The sequence below is a fragment of the Temnothorax curvispinosus genome, unplaced genomic scaffold, assembly GCF_003070985.1.
Source record: "Temnothorax curvispinosus isolate PA1 unplaced genomic scaffold, ASM307098v1 QBEX01003735.1, whole genome shotgun sequence".
Classification (NCBI taxonomy): domain Eukaryota; kingdom Metazoa; phylum Arthropoda; class Insecta; order Hymenoptera; family Formicidae; genus Temnothorax; species Temnothorax curvispinosus.
In genome coordinates this window covers 124,740-143,787 of record NW_020213515.1, presented here as the reverse complement: position 1 = coordinate 143,787, position 19,048 = coordinate 124,740, and the positions used below count along the sequence as shown (strand labels likewise).

General features: G+C 36.6%; 4 protein-coding genes across 4 annotated transcripts; 1 reads left to right on the top strand and 3 right to left on the bottom strand.

Moving 5' to 3' along the window:
- Positions 1–1,551: 1,551 nt before the first annotated feature.
- LOC112452831 (serine/threonine-protein phosphatase 4 regulatory subunit 3-like) lies at positions 1,552–4,278 on the bottom strand. The gene is made up of 3 exons (XM_025013246.1): positions 3,504–4,278; positions 3,063–3,379; positions 1,552–2,660 (listed from the first exon to the last, which is right to left on the bottom strand). The coding sequence occupies exons 2-3, from the start codon at positions 3,264–3,266 to the stop codon at positions 2,151–2,153; spliced, it is 714 nt and encodes a 237-aa protein (XP_024869014.1). The 5' UTR covers positions 3,267–3,379; positions 3,504–4,278; the 3' UTR covers positions 1,552–2,150.
- Positions 4,279–4,370: 92 nt separating this feature from the next.
- On the bottom strand, positions 4,371–8,042 carry LOC112452830 (E3 ubiquitin-protein ligase synoviolin B). Its single transcript, XM_025013245.1, has 8 exons — positions 7,577–8,042; positions 7,381–7,473; positions 7,140–7,292; positions 6,712–7,002; positions 6,403–6,617; positions 5,947–6,167; positions 5,476–5,860; positions 4,371–5,400 (listed from the first exon to the last, which is right to left on the bottom strand). Exons 1-8 carry the CDS (start codon positions 7,703–7,705, stop codon positions 5,010–5,012), a joined length of 1,878 nt encoding a protein of 625 aa, XP_024869013.1. The 5' UTR covers positions 7,706–8,042; the 3' UTR covers positions 4,371–5,009.
- Positions 8,043–8,395: 353 nt separating this feature from the next.
- Positions 8,396–13,259, bottom strand: LOC112452829. The gene is made up of 6 exons (XM_025013244.1): positions 12,319–13,259; positions 12,087–12,243; positions 11,615–11,783; positions 11,386–11,461; positions 10,458–11,227; positions 8,396–10,230 (listed from the first exon to the last, which is right to left on the bottom strand). Exons 1-6 carry the CDS (start codon positions 13,117–13,119, stop codon positions 8,940–8,942), a joined length of 3,264 nt encoding a protein of 1,087 aa, XP_024869012.1. The 5' UTR covers positions 13,120–13,259; the 3' UTR covers positions 8,396–8,939.
- A 447-nt stretch (positions 13,260–13,706) lies between these two features.
- On the top strand, positions 13,707–16,634 carry LOC112452833 (TBC1 domain family member 14-like). Its single transcript, XM_025013248.1, has one exon. The coding sequence runs from the start codon at positions 14,434–14,436 to the stop codon at positions 16,309–16,311; it is 1,878 nt and encodes a 625-aa protein (XP_024869016.1). The 5' UTR covers positions 13,707–14,433; the 3' UTR covers positions 16,312–16,634.
- Positions 16,635–19,048: the final 2,414 nt, after the last annotated feature.

The following is a 19,048-nucleotide window of genomic DNA, read 5'->3' as shown; positions in this document are numbered from 1 at the left end:
GGAAAGGACACTGCGCATATGTATGTAATGAACGCCGACATCTCGGCTGTTAGGGATCGCGGAAAGATTATGGAGAAACGTACGAGACGATTGCGTGCTCGATTTGGACAAGTCGACGTGAGGAAAATTGTAGAAAATCGCAGCTTCTGGTGGAGAACTCCGAATGTCGATACTCGCGATACAGGCGAATCATTTGTCGTAGAAGAGAAACAATAAACGGATCGATCGGCTCGATCGACGATCGAGCGATAATATTCAACGATGAGCATGTATGTACATATGTTATCAGGCGTTATCAATGTTTATCGAGGAAGCTACTGCTACGTGTTAACACACGTACGTACGACGGACGCGGGGTGTTGCATGCTCCGTTTTAGCGAAACGGATAGAGTGTGCGCGTTTCCGAGACGTTGAAATGAGGTTATAAATATCCTTCGATTGATCAATAAAACTTGGCGGATACAGTAATCGTAGACAGAGACGCCGTTTTCTTCCGTGTCACGTGGCGTGCAGCTCCGATTGTTTTAATCGCGTGTTTATTATTAGGTCGGCAGCCCTTTTCTCACGAATATATGTCAGACGTCACATCGACATTGACAAATGACAAGAATGTCACGTTGCGTGTGATTAGATGTTTATGTTACATAATATGTAAAATATCCACTAAAGAGTAACGATATATCTTTCTTTTAGCATACAAATAAATTATCTTTTCTGATAACACACCCGTTCGTTGCTATTAATTGCTATAATTATAAAAAATTAAACATTATGAATAATGTTCATAATTTAAAATTGTGTGCAAAACTGAAGTCACAAATAATTCGTATTCGAAGAAAAGCGTATTGTAAATAATGTAAATATATAATTTTTTAATGTAATTACGCTTATTTTGAAAAATTTTGTTTAAGCCAGAATTTACTCCTTTTACATATAATCAATTATAGCCTCTTTTCTCCGAATAATTATTCGGTATCAAAGTAATACTTTTTAATCCAAATAAGGAGTTGGTATCTAAAGACAGAAATATCCGTTAGTGTTAATAGCATTAATAAAACTATATATACATATAAATAAAAGAAACATATAGAACAATTAAACCCAAATTAAGCTAAAGTTCATATCCCTGCATTTTTCTCATACACTTATCCCCTTATCCTATCAATAATTTGCCTAACATATGATTTTATGAATAAATCAGGTATTTTTACAAAAAAAGAAATATATATCGATAAATAAATTAAATCTACTAATTATTTAAAATGCTCGTAGTATTCATCATGGTAATCAATATCGATACGCTTTTTTAATTTACGAAAGAATGAGATAAATATACTATATATAGCATACTTACATGTTAATTTAATTATAAGTGTACATAAATATATATATATATATATATATATATATATATATAATTTTAATATAGAGAGAGCTAGGATAAAGCTATAATAGCTATATAAACTGTATAAAGCTTAACAGGGATAAATACTCAAATATATTTTTATGCAAAAAATATCAAAAATTTATTTTAAAATTTTACATAGTTTCATACTTTTGCACGGCTCTAAAGGTAAAAAATCACATTTATAATTATATATAGGAAAACACCGCATACACACTCTGGTAATCATTTACAGAAAGACAAAAAAAAATTGTGTCTCCTGTAAAATCATTCTTCCATGTGTTTGTTAATAGTATTATAAATTTCTGCTTATAATTTGAGTTTCAAGCTTTCGTTTTCGGTTATTATTAAATCTTGGAACCAATAATCGCTGAAGACTTTTTTTACAAACAGTTCTATCTGTGTTTAAAATCCATTAACTGACTAGTGACTCAATGGAATATCATTCAACGAGATTCGTATCGATTATAAGGTCTAAATTTTAGCTTTTATAATGCTCAGTTATTCATAAAAGTCTGTATAGCAATTCTTGGTCGTTCGAAGACTCAGTCCTAGATAAATCTACCGTATCGTTACATGTTGACGCGTCTTCTTTCGGAAGTATATACTCAGAGTAGAAGTGTTTTCCTTCGACATACTCAGTGTAAGAATATTTTTTATTTTAATTTGAAACTATTGCTATTGGTAAAAAAGCCGCACGTGGTCAATATAACGATAACGATACTGTCAGAGTTACAGAATAGGGCTACAGATTAAGTTCTTGCAGAAGTGATTCGATTTGTGATGTTGAGTTTGCTTTTTTATACAAAATCGTAATTAAGACAAGATTGGATCTGATTAATGAGAGATTTCTGAGTGTAGTATGTAAAACATCACCTGTAAGTATCCCTGATTCCTTGTAAAAATGAATATTACGTACCAACTTCGCAAAGTAATTTTTGACATTGATCTTTAGTAAATGTAATAATAATGTCTCTCTTCTTATCGGGGATGTTATACAAGTCTTTAGGAAAGTGTTAAAATCTTCCAAATGTTCAACAGTGAAACTTTTCTCTAATAATCTGTACGAATATATATCTGATACATCGTCAGATCTCTCATTTTCAGGGTTTTCCATAATATCTTGTGGAATTTCTAAAGATAGATCCTTGCCCAGAACTTGACAAATCTTCTCCCATATTTCGTCACAGCCTGCTTCTTCTTGAAAATGTAGGGTTATGTAGACACAATCTGCTTCGAACCATGTCATACTATTCTAAAATCATATACATATTTTCCTATACAAATCTATATATGCACACATCATGCCACACATCAATTATATATTTAATACGTTAATATGTATATAATAATGTAAGAACATATTGAATTTTCTATCTTTCTAATATAAAAACATAAAATATATTTAATACTTAGGAGAAATAACTGACATTTAACGAATTCCTTTATTATATTGACCTTTATAGTAAACAAATCAAGAAAGTTCGGTTTTCCATCATTTACAAACATCGCAACTAGAAGGGCAAACTTTATACAAGATGGCAAAGCAACAGAAATGTAATATTTAATCGTCAATATCTGCGCATTATGCTTGAAAAAAGTCATAGATTGTTGCAAGAATCATAAGAAAAGCAAATTCATGAAATTCTCCAATTACCACTTCTCTCCGATATTTTTTATCAGGTTGTACAGGGCTGGACAGCATGAGAGTGTTATTGCCTTCTGCTTTTACCTCAAGGCAAGTCAGCTTACTCAGCTGTAAGTCGAAACACTCAGAGAAAACGAGACCCGTACCAAGTTCGTCCCATTGCTTATCTGCATTAAGAATATACAGTTTTACTCTTCTACCGTCATCCGTCATATTGAAAAAGTAATCACGCAGTGCGCTCTCCGTGTCACAAACTATATTGCCTTTCTGGACTCGCACAATCTTTGGCTTTCTCGGCAGTTGTCTCTATGAAAATTCTAGGATACCTGTTGGAGCAATAAATGGATACATATATTAGACTTCCACGTATTGTACCTTTGTATGTACGGTCCATCAAAATTTATTCTATTGCATCATACGTGTGATATAAAGTGTACAAACAAAACGTACCCTGTTGGTGTCTCTCTGCTGGAAGGTGCTGTACAAAAAGCAGCGTCCGGCGTTCGTGATTCTCAACAAGTCTTCTTCTTATTGATGGTTTCCGGCTCACGTTCTCAACACGAGGTTGATTCAGCCGGGTTCGATTTTCAAGTAGTGCCATGTAAATAATAATGTACGTATGTACATACATATAATCAAACTACACACGTGTTGGGAGATTTAAAATTTCTGGCGCATGCGCAGATTGCGTAGCGTGAGTCTTTCAGACGACTAGTAGTGTAATATAATGCTACCTGGGTAGGTATCGTCAAATCCAGTCCTAGTCTACAATAGGAAAGCCCTAAGAAATTGACCAATCACAGTCAATTATTTTCCTCAAATTCAACTGTGATTAAACAATTTCTTAAGGCTCAGGGTTTAAAACACTTATTGTAGACCAGGACTTAATTTTTCTTTTAAAGGCGTGAGTTTACTTATTTATATGTAATCAATAGTAGTCTCTTCTATGAATAATTATCAGGTACCAAAGTAACTTTTTAATTCAAGGTGTTGATATCTGAAGATAAAAACATCCAGTTCGTATTAAAGCATTAATAAAAATATCGATATATTAATATAGAGATCTAAATATAAAACAATTTACTAAAATTGGGCTAAAGTTCATGTCCTTGAATTTCTCTCATATACATATCTTCTCTGCAATTTATTTTATTTATGTTTTATTTTATAAATCATATATTTTTACCAAAAAAAAACCAAAGAAAAACATCGATAAATAAATTACATCTGCTAATTATCGGAAATGATTGTATTGTTCATCATAGTAATCAATATAGATATGTTTTCTTGGTTGTACGAAAGGATGAGACAGACATGTAGCATATTTACATAATAATATAATTATAAATGTACATAAGAATTTTCCATATATTAAAGCTTAGGGATAAAGGTACTCAAACACATTTTTATGCAAAGAATATCAAATTAATTTTAAAGTTTTACATAGTTTCGTGAGAAATATTCTCATACGGCTGTAAAGGTCACATAGAGAAGCAAGAAAATCTGTAATTATGTACAGGTAAACATGTTTAGAAATCTCAAAATCATAACGTCAATGGAATTAATTTCTTGCATTCCGTATGTACTCTGATAACCATTTACAAAAAGAAAGACAGAAAATTGTCATTCCTATAAAATCATTCTTTCATGTGATTATGATTATTGGTAGTATAACTTCAGTTTGTAATTTGAGTCTCAAGCTTTCAGTCTCGGTTATTAATAAATCCTGGATTTAACAATCGCTAGATTTTTTTATAAATAGTTCTATCTGTACTTAAAACCCATTAACTGACCACTGACCGAATGGAATATCATTCAACAAGGCTCTCTCATACCGATCACAAAATTCAAACTTTAGCTTTTACAGTCCTCAATTATTGACCGCTTGCGTTGAGGCCGCTAATAAACCAAGTTAACTATTATGTTACATAAGTTATCACACAATTTTATTTTTACTTATTCTGTCTGTCCAGATGAAAATTTTTTTATCCTACACTTGATCATTTCCTGTTTGCTCACAGAGTTAGATAAATCTACCGTATCATTACGTGTCGACGCGTCTTCCTTCGATGTACTCGGAGTAGAAGCGTTTTCTTTCGACGTACTCGGAATAGAAGCGTTTTCTTTCGACGTACTCGGAATAGAAGCGTTTTCTTTCGACGTACTCGCAGTAGAAGTGTTTTCTTCCGACGTACTCGGAGTAGGAGTGTTCTCTACTTTAACTTGAGAACTTTCGTTATTGACTCCAGTATTCGTGTTCGCTATGCCACTTGGCCCTGGTTCTGCCATCGTAGATATATCTGACGTACTATCGATATTGCTTGTAGGATTATTGTTCACAGGAATGCTATGGATGTTAAATCATGTATATTTTATAAATATTACGAATACATATGTATTATTAATAGAATGTTATACTCACTTAGCAGTATCAACTGCTCTTTGATAATGATTAATCATCATTGCATAGCCTGCATCAAATAAAAGTTGAACCCTTTGCAGCATTTGTATCCTGGCTTCAACAGCTTGCCGCATGTTACCTTCCATCGCTCTGAGTTCTTCATCACTTAATTCGGTAAAATTCGATGGTGGTAGGGGAATAGGCGGCAATGGTACCATTTGAGGAAACAGCGGTGCGAAAAGCGGGATATTTCTTCCAGCATTATTTTGAGGTTGCTGCTGCTGCTGTTGTTGTGATTGCTGCTGCTGCTGCTGTTGTTGTTGTTGTTGTTGTTGTTGTTGTTGCGGCGGTGGCATTCCTGGAGCTGGTAATCCAGTCCAAAATACCGGGAAATGAAAGGGTGGTCCTACGCCAAGTAATAAAAAAAATAGATTAAAATAAATAATATATATTCCATCATTACGTAGAAGACGACTAAGAAACAATACATACCGATAGGGTTGACACCAGGTGCTTGTGGAGGCTGCGGAGGCACCTGCGGTACAGGCTGGGGAGGATTTTGCTGTCTAGGTGGTGCGTTGTTTGGCGTAGGCCCCAAAATGTTCAAACGACAGGTCGGACATGTTTGTTGACGTTGAAACCAATTACGTAAACACGCGGTATGGAAGATGTGATTACACGGCAATTTTTTACTAGCTGTGACCATCTCCTCTCTGTACAAGCATAACACATTAGGACAGTGGATGTGTTCAGGAGACACAACCGTTGAGTGAGCGCTTAGTGGTTCTTTATTATGATTGGTTCTCACACTTATTGTTAGTTAGATCCGGAGAAGGACCAAAGACAAGAACCAATCGTATTAAAGAATCACCGAGCTCTCGCTCAACGGTTGTTTCCTGAACGCGTCCAGTATTGCGAGAAAATAACTTTACTCATTGCAATACCCACCGGCATATAATGCAAACATTATCAGCAGCAGCCAATTCCTCAGTTGTTGCATCCGGATAAAGGGTATTCATGTTCCTGATAGCTCTTCGAGACATTACAATATCATGGAATGCTTTCTTGAAGTCTCGCATTGTATAGTACATAGGACGCAATGCAAATAAGGGTAACGTAAATAACTTTATCATTAAGGTTACAAAAGCAACGAAGAGGAATACCTGGAAGAAAACAACGGTTTGATAAAGAAGATACAAGCACATACGTGTATAGAGTTACGAATTAATATAGACATGAGAGTTTTGCATCAATTACCTTCAATATGCCAATAATCAATTCTGTATACAACAAAAATACTGGTTTGTTATCCCACGGAGTTTCGCTTTGCAAATCGATAGTATGCAGGACGTATTTTACGGTAATATTAAAAACAACGGTCAGCAAAATTGCATATTCAAAGCCAAACACAAGTTGTACGGAGGGGCCTTTAGTGGCTGTTATATTGTAGGCGTAATTAATCATCGTTAGATTGATGGCGAACAAAATACTTAGTAAACTAGCGACTCTGAGATGGAATAACCATGTTATTACTGGGCTTCTTTCCATCTGAAAGATAAAAGATCATTGAATACCTGTACGTAGACATAATTATATAGATATAAATAACATCAACATGTAATAAAAATGAATAGATCGATATTCATTGGCATTGGGATATCTTCACTGGATAATGCAAAACTCACATAATCAACGCGATCCTCTGCGAGCCAGTGAAACGACTTTAGGAACAAGAGGAGAGTAAATAACGCTATGAACTTGGGGCTGAAGTCATCCCTGAACACTGTAAACGCCAGGCACGTCTCGGTCACGGCGTACCAGACCTTTTCCACCAGGTGCTGCAAAACGACAAGGCGAACGTTACGAGACGATCAGGTCGACGATGAGAAGACGTGGAGGGAGAGAGAGAGAGAGGCTGGCGCTTACCTCGAGCTCGGTGGCGCGTAGAGTGCCGAAAAAGATCTTTCGCAGAAAGGCGTTTATCATGAACGCAAGGATGAATCCTTGCGTGTAGATCACCTGAGCACAAAGCAATACATATGTGACGGTAATATGGGGCGCACATTTGTTAAGCGTGCTTTATCAGCGTGAGAATGGTTCAACGGGAAAAGGCTCAACTCACGGTCATGCTCGGATTCGATTTGGTTATGTGAACGACGGTCGGATAGAACTGTTTTCTCTGATAGTACGCATTGCCGATAACGACGCACGTTAGCGCGGTGCTTATCAGCATGATCCCGGCCTCCCTCATTTTCGTGCCGGTCGCTTTTTCGTACAGCCCGTAATACGCCTACCGCGTTTCCCAAACGGAGAAAATCGCTGACACTTGCGTTATCGCACACGAAGAATTTGCTTCGGAATCGCACACGGATTCCCGACGATCCCGTACCCCCGTACCACGACACCACCTCGGAGCCAACCGTATATACAATACAAACATGCGCACACACTGCACGACTGCACACGTATGTCACGTATGCGACACGTGTGCGCACGCGCACACGCACACACAACGGCGCGCCGAGTATCGGTACGTGGCGCTGATTTCGTGACAATTATCGGTAATCGCGGTATTCTTTGAACAACATACGTCCATACGTGTTTTAAACATAATATGTCCCTCCTTTTTACTTTTTTTTTTTTTTTTTTTAATGAGAACATTTAATTAAGGCAAACTGATGTCGTGATTCGTTATCAGTTGCAATCGTTACCTCGTCAATTATGTAAGACGCGATGTGTCAACCGCTATGTTGTGACAGCTAGCGAGAGACAAACGGTGCTACGTGATTGGTCGCGCCGCGACCGTTGAACCACGTGGACTGCGATGATTTTCGCTCTCGTCGGAGAAGCATGCTGACAGGTGACGTCGTAAATATTTAAAAGGGAGCGGGTGCGACGTGGCTGAACGCCAATTCTTCCGAAAGAAAGTTACGAGAAAGCGTACGCAAAAATATAGTAACGATATAATTAGTCTCATTTGTAATAGATACATCCACAAGTCAAATGTCAATTATAGTTGATTTGTGTTACATGTAAACGAACGACGATAGGAATATTGCTGAATTTGTCATCGAATGACAATGAACGTGATGTATTTAAGAGCGCAGATGCACGCAATGACTAGCCTTAAAGATATTTCAAATGTTTCCGTGTATTATCCTTAAAGAAAAAAAAAAGATAAATTTGCTAAACTACAACAGATATGTAATCGACGTCTTTAAATCACTATTTTTCAAATGTGACTTTAAACGCTTAAACTATCAGTTTTGCTCCTGCGACTATTTATACTTGTAGTAACTTCCGTACATTTTGCTAATATAAGTATTCAATATATTAACAACACCACACAAAAGATATTGATTATATTATTTTAAAAATGTATAAAAATTATAGTTTCTTAAAATAACGTGTATATATATATTATATATATATGTATACATATATGAGACTAATTCAACATATAGTACTTATGATGATACTTCTGGTTACGTATACATACTGAGAGCTCTTGTTTTCAAGATACTTTTAGGACTTTGACGTTTTGGGGTTCCTAGGTGTGCCGTTGCTTTCAATGGTGTTCTACGTGTGTCAACTGGAGGCCTACGCACTAATTTTGAACTTTTTGGCGTTTTTACTGTTAAAGGTCGCTTAATATGCGGGGTTTTGCTAACATCTGATTTGTAAGGAGACATATTTGGATTGTCTAGCGTTGTACTGACAGGCATCTTCGTCAATGGCGATCCTTTTGCGGCGAGGTTTTCCTTCTGATGAATTTTCGTGTCGTGCGCGATGTTAATCTCTTTATCTTTAGTGAAAGTTTGATATATAGCTGGATCCTTGTTCGAAAGTTTCTGATTTTGCAGCTCAAATTTCCGCACGGAACGGTAATGCTCGTTCAATCCTTTTTGAAACGATTTTAATGACGTATCTATTACTTGCGTTTTAATTTGCGGAGACAACGCCGCGTGACGATTCTTATTTTTCGAATCCTTGTTGGACTTTTTTCGAGAGATTTGTGTCCTGTTACAAGTTTGCTTAAAATGTTCAACATCCACTTCTTTAGCTAAATTTGGAGAATGTTTAGTTACATTGTCACGACAATGTTTCCTATTTGATAAATTACTCGGTACAAATTCGGATGTTTTCGTAGTGCCCTCGTCAAATAATCTTGCTTTAGCTAATACCATACCAGCATTTTGTGTTCGAAGTTTCGCGACGGATGCTCTGCCGGTCTGTGGAGCAGGTGTATTTGTTCGGGCTGATTTAAAATATTTATCCGCATCTTTCCAAGATATTTTGTTCGAGCCCTCGAAAACAGTCTTGTTTCTTTGTAAACAATCATTATTTAAGGTTACATTTTGATGACTGTTCGCCTTTTTTAAGTCATCAATTTTCTTATCAAAATAGGATGAATTATCTACAAAATCTTTTCCATGAAATGATGATGCTCTACGCACAGGTGTAGTCGTATTGTTATTATTTAAATGGAGATCTTTAAATCCAGAAATATCCAAGTCACTATTATTTGAAATCTTGCGTTGTCCGTTTGAACGAGAAATCAATGTATTAATTTGATTATGTAAACAGGCTATCTCATCTCTCATATTGTTAGAAATATTTTCATTACATGTTTCAGCAGAATGAGATTGCTCCTCTAAGTATTTATTAGAATAAGTCGATTGTTCGGTGGGATAAACATTTACTCTTCCGAGTTGAATGTGATGTAAGTTAAATTCTGGAGAAGTATGCCACGATGCAGATCTTCTAACACGTTTGCTGTAAACATTAAAATAATAGTTTATTAGAATAAGTTTTATATTATTCTTATAACTATATTTTCATATTACTTAAATATTTTATTCTTTATATATTAGAAGATTGCATATTTTTTATGAATAGAAATTTATATACTTTTTAATAAGACTTCAAAATATACAATAATAATAATAGTTTATGTTATATTAAACAAATATTGTAATAGTTTGTAAATGTGATCCAATTACCTTGTGACTTTCTCTTGTGAACGTCTTCTTAACGATCCAATTTTTCTTGCGCTGGGAGATCTTATGATTTTATGTTCTCCCGACCTTCTGATCTTTAGTTCTTTACTCAGTCTTTTTGCTAGATAGTCGCTTGTCAGAGTATTCTCAATACTAGCCTCTTCTAATGTTTTCTCGTACGCTGTCTGTACATTGTTTAGCGAATGTGTAGTTATATCATTCTTCTCGTTGTATATACATCCAAATTCTTGAGAAATACGCGATTCAATTGCAGAAACTCGATTTTTTATGTCTTCGTATTCACTTTTAGGGATTCTGACATAATCCTCTTCACAGTGATCACTTGATGAAGATATTATGACACTACTAGGAAGAAATGTATCAAATTCTTCCGAATCAGTCATCTTTTCCTCAGGTGTCAACAAGCATATATTATCACTTTCATCTGTAGCATCCAATTTTCTCGAACTTGTGCTTACATTCATATGCCATTGTTCACCACTTCTACGACGACATTTATTTATAAGCAAGTCCCGCCCGCCACCATCATCTGATAAATCCACAGTGGCATTAATGAATACATCGTTATACTCTTGGCGAAAATCATTATTTGATGGTTCATCATATTTGGTTAATCTCAGTTCTGGTATTCCGTCGTTGCATTCACATATTTTATGTGCATCGAAAGAATTGCTTACTGAACTCCAACGTCTTTCATTACACAGTTTGTAATTACCCATATATGAATCTGATAGGTTACCATCAACGCTCTTCTGAAAGTATTTAAAATAAAATTATTGTAATTAAAATAAGTTATATAATACTACTTGATAGTCACAACTTTAATAGATCTTTTAAAATTTACTCATTGATATTAATTTAGAACAATTTTTCATTTTATATATCAAAGTATGGAAGTAGATATACTTACTTGTTTATTCTTAGGTACCAATTTGTCTAAACTCAGTCTTAGTTTCTTTGGCTTATCTGATTTATCAGCCATTCTCCTAAAACATACATTATATAGATATATTATTCCGTGTGTCAATATTATTTTAAATTAAATATAAAACTAAATACATACATATATATATGTATAGAAAAAGAAAGGAAAAATGACATATAACATAACAGCAAAAGAATAAATAATTTTTCATTACGTTTTCTTTATGCCCGCCGGATGTTCCCTTTCAGTTACTTTTCGCTTTTTGGTAAATTTGTTAGAAGCCATATTTAATTCCATTGGATGTATAAGAGATTGCGGATGATTAATATTAGATGGATCATCTGTGCCTTTTCCAACCATCTTCTTTAAGCCGTTGAACATTCCTGTATAAAACATTACCCCATATGCAAAGTATTGTTATATATGTAGAGATATAAGAGAAAACTGTAAAAGTTTATACATGATCTTAATCAAATGATGTTACAGGAAACAAAAACAAATTACATTTTAATAAATATAATAATGTTAGGATGTTGTTTTACTTAATCTTGTTAATCTTTTGATTGACATTATAAATCTTATATTAACGTTTATGTAAAAATATATTTTATACATATGTATGAGCCAATAAATACATTTTCAGATATATTAGATAAAAGTTGGGAATATACTTAAATATGACTTACGTGTAAGACTTCCACTACGATGCTTCTTCTTTTTATGCTTTCTGTGTAGCTCAAACGAGTCCAGTCCATTGTCAGTGCTGCCGCTTGTTTCGGTAGAAACACTTTGTGCGATATGAGGTGGTAGGATGCCAATACTTTCTGAATTTTCAATCAGAATCTGCAACAAAATTAGTTTAAGTAATAATTGTTTCTTCGTATTATTTATTGATATTCTCTAAAACACCTATATCACCTTGACAATAGTTAAATGCATCTGCAATCTATTCTGTACAGCTGCCATGGACGTTTCTTGCAACGGCATGATATTCGGTCCAATGACTTTCGCCAGGTTCTCAACGCTCATCTTGTTTTGTTTCTCGTACATAGAAACCTTCTTCAAGAACTCCATGAGGAATGCCAAGGTGTTCAAGTGATACGGCGGCAGCAACGTACACGCTAGCAGCAACGCCTGCACCCGATGGCTCTTCAGCAACGCGCAGTGCACGAACAGGTCGTGGTACGCGTACGGAATCAGCGGCTCGGGCAAGTCTCGGAAGAAGGATTTCAGACAATTGGCAATGTCGACCGCGTGATTCTTGTCGCCTAAACCGCCGCCGTTATCCAGACGAGCTATCAATTCCCTCTGTCGCGCTTGTGATCCGGCCTTTCTGAACAGACCCTCCTGAGCGACGTGTTCTTCCAGGAACGTTGTGGCTTGAATCACAAACACAGGCACGTGGACTATGGCGCCCGACGACAGATTGACAATGTCCAAGGCTTGGTAAAACAAAGGGATCTTGAAGACCTTCTTGGATATGTCCCTGCACACCTCGGGCCTCTCGCTCTTAAGCATACTCTTCTTGAAGCGATACTTAACTCCGAGGCCCCGGAGATCACTGGCAACAGCGTGGTACACCCTCTCCTTGTGCAACACATCGTAGATCAACATCTTCGGCGCGTCGTAGGCCGTACGAGTCCGCCGACAGATCGATTCTTCAACGAGGAATTTATTAATTACACGTTGTTCGAGCGTCCCATCATTCGCATCACGCATCCCTCGTCACCCGTTTTTCGTATTGAATTGACACCCCTCCAGTGCTGCCAACGTCACGATCGTGAAGGACGAAAGTCCCCGTAGTAAAGGCGCGTAAAGGCGCCATCGCAACGTCGCGAATGCATCTGGCACTGACTGCGTGCGTTATTCTTTCGCACGATAAATATCGAAACGCTGTTTGTCGCATCGTGCATGGGCAAACTCCGATTAATTAATTAATTAAACTAGCAGAATTGCTTGAAGCCAAAGATTTTAACTATATAATTCATTTATATTCCTTATCTAATTTTTCTTCCAAATTTAAATGACGAGAAATTGATGTAAAAATTTTAAAACTCAATTTTTCAGATGTTTCATACAAATTGGAACATTTTTCAGAAAAACTCGGACAAAATAATAAAATAAAATATTTCAGATTTTTCCTGTCAACACATCTTTGTAGAAATCTGAATAAATGTGAGAACATTCGCGCAAATTATCCGAAATTTTCATACAGATACTAAAATATTTCAAAAACTATCTAAAAATTTTTACATATTTTTCAGTTTTTCATAAATCTAAAAAAAATTCTTAGAAAATTTCTGAAAAAATATGAGAAATTCTTTCACCAGGGTTCATCGATGAATCACGCTATGCGTCTACATGTGTAGCGGCCTTTAGTGAGCAAGTAGCGTATAAATGACCGGATTCGTCGTGGAATGTGGAGATTGTGGAATTCGCTGTCGCTACTCACTTGTCAGTGCCGTGCATACTGCGTGCTAGTGCATGCTGGTGCACGCAATTGTTTGATTCGAGCTCGCAATCGTCGCAATTGATTTCAAAGAATGTGATCTTTCACCGTTGATTTCGGAGCTCTCGGTCCGGTCTTCTGTCCGATATTTTGTTACGCGCGTACGCCGTATTTTTAGACGCGACCGATCAGTCTCGTCTGGCCAGACATAGCGACTCGATTACGATTTTACGAGGCGAGGCGCCCAGCGACGCGAGAGTACATATCATATCGCGAAATGACGCGCGCGTGACAAGGGAGAGGACCATCAGACCATCACCATCTGGCGCCGTCTGCTCCTGCGAAGGTCGTTCGGGGTCACCCGTTTCACCCGTCTGGTCGCCGCGCGACGTGTCATCGGATCGAGACGAGGTGTTATCGTTTTTTTTCCATGCCGGCCAGGTCCCCGACAATCGATAGGAAAGCATGCGTGTGCACGGATTCGTGAGCCTCGCTCGTCGAGGGACTCGGCGCGCGTACGGCTGTCCTCGACGCCCGGAGGCGACCTGGACGCGCCCGCGAGGTTAGGTGGGCCGCGACCAGCCATGAAGAGCCCGGTGACGTCCCAGCGCCTGAACGGGACCAACGCGCATCCCGTCCCGTCGACAAGCCCGCTGCAGACTTTAGGAGGCGCCAAGTCCCGTCACAACAACGCCGCCAATAGCTTCCAGGTGGTGAAGGTCGCCGGACGCGAGTCCGGCTGCTACATCGCCAGCAACATCGCGCCGAAGATCGGCAAGCAGCAATTGGTGTCCCTGAACGGGGACACGGTGCGCTGCGACAGCGTCAACTGCGACGAGGCGCTGGCGTGCGATGTGGCGCCCATACCGGCGACGAAGACCAAGGCCCTGTGCGTGCACATCAGGGAGAACAAGTGGTACGACGCCGGTAACGTGGTCTCCGTCGGGGTAGCGGGAACCAGCCTGAATCATGCCCTGGAAAGCATGTCCCTGGCTTACAATCCTTCTACGAAGCAGCTGTATTCCGTGGAGGAGGCCAGGACGCCCAGCAATGCACAAATCGACTGTACTCCACAGTACCTAGAATCTCCATGTAACGGTAAGGAACAAGCGCCGAGTGTGAAACTTGACGCGGACAAATATACGAAACTTGAAAATGTCAGTGCAAACAGTAGTCCAAGAAATAGTCTGCCACGCTCGTGTAGCAGCACAGTGTCTTCCCTTAGCGAGATATCACCTTCGGGCAGCTTTCTAGGATCCGACGAGCAACACCTCGTGGAAAAAGCTGATAAGATACCCAAACGTTGGGGATTGAACACGATTTTTACGAAGAATGTGTTTTCGTGGAAGAATAGAGGTTCTCAACAGTCGACACCTACAGGTAGCCCATCGAGAAATATCGACAAGGTAGGCGGTAGTACAGCTTTAATTCAACAGCCGAGACCAGCGAGTTTACCAGCTAAAAATGCACTGGAAGAAGAACGCCATCGTAAGCAATACAATGCTATTTTAGAGGCAGCAAGGAAGAGAGAACTGCGCGAAGAGAGGGAGCGTAAGCAGCAACGGGAATGTCAGCTGAGAGAGGAGAAGAGATTAGCCGAGGATTCCAACGCGTGGAATGTACACGTTTTACCTAAGTTCGAGAGTGTTAAGAATACGAAAAGAGTAAGGGAACTGTGGTGGCGCGGTTTGCCGCCGAGTGTTCGTGGTAGAGTATGGAAATTAGCGATTTCGAATAATTTGAATGTAACGCCGCACCTCTACAATCTTTGCTTAGACAGGGCAATGTCGAGCCCCAACAATGAGTCATTAGCCGCTATCAGATTAGACGTATCTCGTACCTTTCCTACCTTATGTGTCTTTCAAGAGGGTGGACCATTATTCGATAGCCTTCAGGGTATTTTGGCAGCGTATGCCGTATACAGACCGGACGTAGGCTACGTGCAAGGTATGAGTTTCGTGGGTGCTGTTTTATCATTAAATATGGAACCGCCGGACGCCTTTGCCTGCTTCGCGAATCTGCTAAATCATCCTTGCCACAGAGCCGCCTTTACATTGGACCAAAAAAGAATGGATACTTACTATAAAGTATATTCCAGTGCTCTTGCGCATAAGCTGCCAAAAGTCTTTTCTCATTTTACCGTAGCAGGATTAAGCCCGGACTTGTATCTATTAGATTGGTTGTATACTATATACGCTAAAGCAATGCCTCTTGATGTCGCATGTAGAATCTGGGATGTCTTTCTCAGAGATGGAGACGAGTTCCTCTTCAGAACCGCGCTGGGAGTGTTGCACTTGTATCAAGAAGAGTTATTAAAAATGGATTTCGTACACGGCGCACAATTTCTCACTAGATTGCCGGAGAATCTACAAGCGGAATCCTTATTCAACAGTATTAGTCAGATGTCTACTACTGTTGGGACGACAACATTCCAGCAAATGTTGGTTCAATATTCTTCGTAATTTAGTATAGCAAAGGTATAGCAAAATTGAAGTTTTCTTATTGTGATAACAAAATCTTTGTGCAAACAATTTTATACATTATTTATTATTATTTGAAATTAAAAATCTAATGACTTGTCTGAAAATTTTATATTAAGATATCATGATTTGTGTTTGTTTGCGAATAACTTGTACTGAATGTTTCAGAAACGATACATGGGAATATCGTTTCTCCGATCTTTTAGAAGAAGAAATAATCTTTATTCAAATCTTTTGTTTTATAATTGACACAAAAATATAATGTAGATATTAATTGCACAATAGATTAGACAGATAATTTTCAAAAATTTATGACAAAATATATTTTTGTTATAAATTTCTGGAAATTATATATAAAATGAATAAATTTGTTATGGAAATATTTTCCATGTAAATAATTGATTGTGCTATTTAGTCGTAAATATGTTTTTTACAACGAATGAAATTGGAAAAAAATGATCTGCAATATAAAACATGAATGCTCCATTACTAGATCTATGTATACTCGTTTACATTTTTTGAAACATGATATATTTTAAATTTAAATATAATATCTTGAAAGTACCTTTCAAAAAGCGAAAGAGAATATTATAAGTTAAAATTTTAACTTATTTGAATATATACATTTTATATTACTTCTGTTTTAGTTTTCATCAACTTTTATTATAGATATTTATGACAGTTTCTCATAATTTGTGATATATAAACATCCGAAATATCAATCTTGCTTCACATATGTATACCACTATATATGCAATGTTGCATTTCAGCTTTTGAGATATTGATCCATTCTTTGTATATCCTCTCAATTTTTACATTCTCTTCAAGACTGAAGGGAGATATATACTCAAATACAACAATATTATTCAGCTGCAACACAGGTATTATCCTCATAAATACACATTCACGAATATAGAACTAGCCGAAACAAAAAAAAATGTTTTTGCTGCATAATATTTAATTGCTATTTAAATTCTGGACATGTTGATATTTCTGACGATACGGCATAATAAATATCTAATGAAACAGTCGAGATTACATACCGGGAAACGTACGTTTTGTCAAAAATTTTTGATTAATATTGGCCACAAAAAAAGCGGAGCTAAATAGTGCGAACATATACACAATATACAATTAAAAAATTTCTAAGGAGATTTTTTATAATTTGAAATTGTAACATTTATCTTACTAAAAGTATGCAATTTATAACACTGTACTTTTTTGTCAAATTTTTCTTATATGTAACAAATTACAGTTTTCTGCAGTTGGAGTTTTTTCCAACGCAAATCAATGCACATTGTTTGCATTATTTCGCTTCGTTATTTTTAGTCTTTGGCAATCATGGATCAAGTGTTGAGTACGAGATTATTGCAGTGAAGCGTATGATAAAATGTTTATGGTATACAATAGATATTTTACTAATTTATACGTTTTAAATTAGCATTTAGATGATTTTTTTTATTAATATCGTTACGGTGTGGCAATTTATTTAGTTTAAAATAGCGAAATCTTATCATGTCCCGTCTTTTGAGTGGCCTTCATAATGAAGATAAGATAAATTCGAGATTTAAGAATGTGCGAAACTATGCAATTATCGAATTTTATTCTCTAGGGAAAGTAATCTCACAAATGTATTTTCGTACAACTGCAATATGCTTACTGAATGTGCTTGTTGTATACCGCCCTGTTTAATACGGATGTAGGTAGAACGAAAAGATTTTAGGTCTCAACATTTCGAATAGATGATACCACCAATTGACCAGCCTTAAGGTTGCTATCCATTAATATTTCAGGATGACAGTCACGAGTACGTTACAGTAGCTTCACATACAGCATAGCTTGGGAGCTTGAAAATTATACAGAAGAATATAGAATATCATCATCTACCAATATAAAATTATATTCAAATATATATAAAATATATCTCTTTTATATAATGTGGGCAAGTTTTAGAGCAACGTGATAAAGTTGGAAACATCTGCGAAAATACTAGTCGCTGAAACAAACAATATGACATAACTGTCGCGGCTCATTAAATTCTCATTTATTTTTACGAGACGAGATTATCTATATTATAACAGTATATATTGTGACGTTTTGGTTGTACCTATGTGTTTATACGTGTGCGTTTTTATATATTATGCGATAATTTGCGCGACTAGTGTGCAACCAATGGATGTGCTTCTCAATGACACTATATACAATACATAATATATGATTTATAGAAAATATGTGATTCTCATCGTATCAAGATACACATACGAAAACGTATTGAGACGTGAGACGTAAGTGAACTCACGAGTGTAATATATATCCTAGTTTTTAATCGACAATACTCTCATTCCATCCATTATCCCAAACTACTACTTAGCGTTCATGAACAATACATAACGAATAAGTTTGTAGATGTATATAAAGAGAGCACAAATGGATAAGACGTAATTAGAACACGATGAATTAAATTATTTCAAAACTTTTAATACAAAATTGTATATCTATACGTGCGTAGGTTAACAGCTTCGTTCATGCATTTATCTACGACAGATTTTCTCTTTTTTTTTTTTTAATTAAAATAAATTGTTAATCATCAAGTTTGTGTGGCAATAAGATATTAATAGTTTAATGCTCACGAGTTATTAAAATTGAGATTTTTTATCGATTATACAATGTGAAATTATATTTTATACTAATTCTTTTGTGTTATCAAAGTTTCTATGTA